The 1,963-nt window shown below is 63.9% G+C and overlaps 1 protein-coding gene across 1 annotated transcript in view; it reads left to right on the top strand.

Moving 5' to 3' along the window:
• SLC26A11 (solute carrier family 26 (anion exchanger), member 11) overlaps nucleotides 1-1,963 on the top strand; it is a gene marked incomplete at its 5' end in the record, with an annotated part of 14,241 nt that overhangs the window by 4,403 nt on the left and 7,875 nt on the right. Inside the window, 6 exon segments of the mRNA XM_010008662.1 lie at nucleotides 700-750; nucleotides 1,078-1,138; nucleotides 1,526-1,581; nucleotides 1,697-1,837; nucleotides 1,937-1,960; nucleotide 1,963. The exon segment at nucleotide 1,963 is cut by the window's right edge and continues 97 nt beyond it. Of these exon segments, the coding sequence (XP_010006964.1) occupies nucleotides 700-750; nucleotides 1,078-1,138; nucleotides 1,526-1,581; nucleotides 1,697-1,837; nucleotides 1,937-1,960; nucleotide 1,963 (334 nt within the window).

Genomic DNA, 1,963 nt, shown 5'->3' with positions numbered 1-1,963 from the left:
CCATCCCCTTCCGTACCATGGTGGAGGTGGGTGCCAGGCTGCTGGCGGAGGCTGGGGCCACCATGGGCTGCCATCTCCTTCGTTTGCTGACTCCTGTTCTGCAGGGTGACCTTTGTCCCTTGGTGGTAACACTCGCTGTGTCCTTCCCTCCCAGGACATGGGGGTCGGGCTGGCCGTGGTCCCGCTCATGGGCCTGCTGGAGACCGTTGCGATTGCGGGTGCTGGGGCTTTTGCTGTTCCCATGGGGGCAGTGTGAGGGACTGGGCTGCCCATGCCAAGCTCGGTTCATTGTGTGGGCTGTCCAGGGGGCTCTCACTGGGTGGTGCCGAGCCCTCCCCCGTGGGGGGGGGGTCCTTGGGGTGCTGGGGCTTTTGCTGTTCCCATGGGGGCAGTGTGAGGGACTGGGCTGCCCATGCCAAGCTCGGTTCATTGTGTGGGCTGTCCAGGGGGCTCTCACTGGGTGCTGCTGACCCCTCCCCAGCCAGGCAGCTGCCCTGAGCCCGAGTGGAGAGTGGGCAGGGGGGTCCTGCTTTGTGCATGGCTGGAGCTGAGCATTATTTTGGGCTGCTTGGTGGTGCTGGGATGGGGGTTGCTGGGATGGGGTCCCATGGCTGTCCCAGGCACTGCCAGCCCCACTCTGTGTGCGTGGCGGGTCATGCCTGCTGGAAGCTCTGGGTGATGCTGCTCTTCTCCTTCCAGCTTCTCAGAACAATTACAGGATTGACCCCAACCAGGAGCTGCTGGCTCTGGGTAAGAGGATGCTCAGAGCAGGGGGTCAGGGGTTGGGGATCTGGTCTGAGCACTGCGTGTTCCACAGCGCCTGATCTACCAGGGACCCCCATCCTGAAGTTTTATCTTTGTCATCTTGCGTGGTGCCCCCCCAGCCTTTCTCACACAGTTCAGCAGTTTCCAGAGCAGCCTGAGCCCATCTCAAGTGGCTGGATGGGCTCCAGTCTGGCCCCGGGTACCAGCCTGGGGATAGAGGAAGTGACAACAGGGGCACAAACCAGTCTTACAGCCCTGGGTGTTGCCTCCTATAGGAGCTGCCTCCCCAGCCCCTCTCCTTCCCCACTGCAGGCTTTGCCAACATCCTGGGATCCTTTGTGTCGTCGTATCCTATCACGGGCAGCTTTGGCCGGTGGGTAGCAGGAGGGGGAGCAGAGCCCCAGCAGCAGGGTGCTCACTGGGGCTGTGTGGTGAGAGGGCCCTGCAAGATCTTGGGTGGAAGGTTCTGCAGAACCTGGTGGGTCCCAGAGCTCATGGCAGGTCCCCCCCTCCCCACTTTGGCTGCTGGGCCATGCCCGTGTCCCACAGAGACCTTCCTTCCCATCTTGTGTGCTCTGCAGTGCTGCTGCAGGCTGGGAGCTGTGGGCTTGCTTGTGTTTCTCCCTGGTGGGGTCTGGTGGGGGGGAGAGGGGGTGGTTTTCTTGGGTGGGTTTGGGGTCTCTGGGCAGTGGGTGGGGGCAGCAGCCAGCCCTGCCAGCCCCAGCACAGTCTGGGATGTCACGTTGACTTCACATTTCAGGACAGCCGTGAACGCGCAGTCGGGTGTCTGCACCCCCGCAGGAGGGTTGGTCACAGGTACAGCTCTTGACCCCCCCGTGAGGGTCTCTGCAGACCCCCGTGCCCAGCACCCGCTCCCCCAGGCATCCTGGGTGCGGGGGCTCCACGGCTCAGGCGCTCCCACCTCCCACAGCCCCCCTGGTCCTGCTCTCGCTGGCGTATCTCACCTCGCTCTTCTACTACATCCCCAGGGCGGCGCTGGGCGCTGTCATCATCTCGGCTGTGGTCCCCATGTTTGACGCTGAGATCTTCAGGGTGCTCTGGCGGGTTAAGAGTGAGGGCAGCACCGGCTCTGCTGGCAGTGGGCGCTGCCCCGGAGGGCCCCGTGGCACGGGGACAGGGCGAGCCTGAGCCTGGCTCACGTCTCTTGCAGGGCTGGACCTCGTGCCCCTCTGTGTGA

Source organism: Chaetura pelagica, unplaced genomic scaffold (genome assembly GCF_000747805.2).
Source record: "Chaetura pelagica isolate M959 unplaced genomic scaffold, ChaPel_1.0 scaffold962, whole genome shotgun sequence".
Taxonomy (NCBI): domain Eukaryota; kingdom Metazoa; phylum Chordata; class Aves; order Apodiformes; family Apodidae; genus Chaetura; species Chaetura pelagica.
Note: the sequence above shows the minus strand (reverse complement) of the source record. Positions and strands in the feature narration are given on the sequence as shown.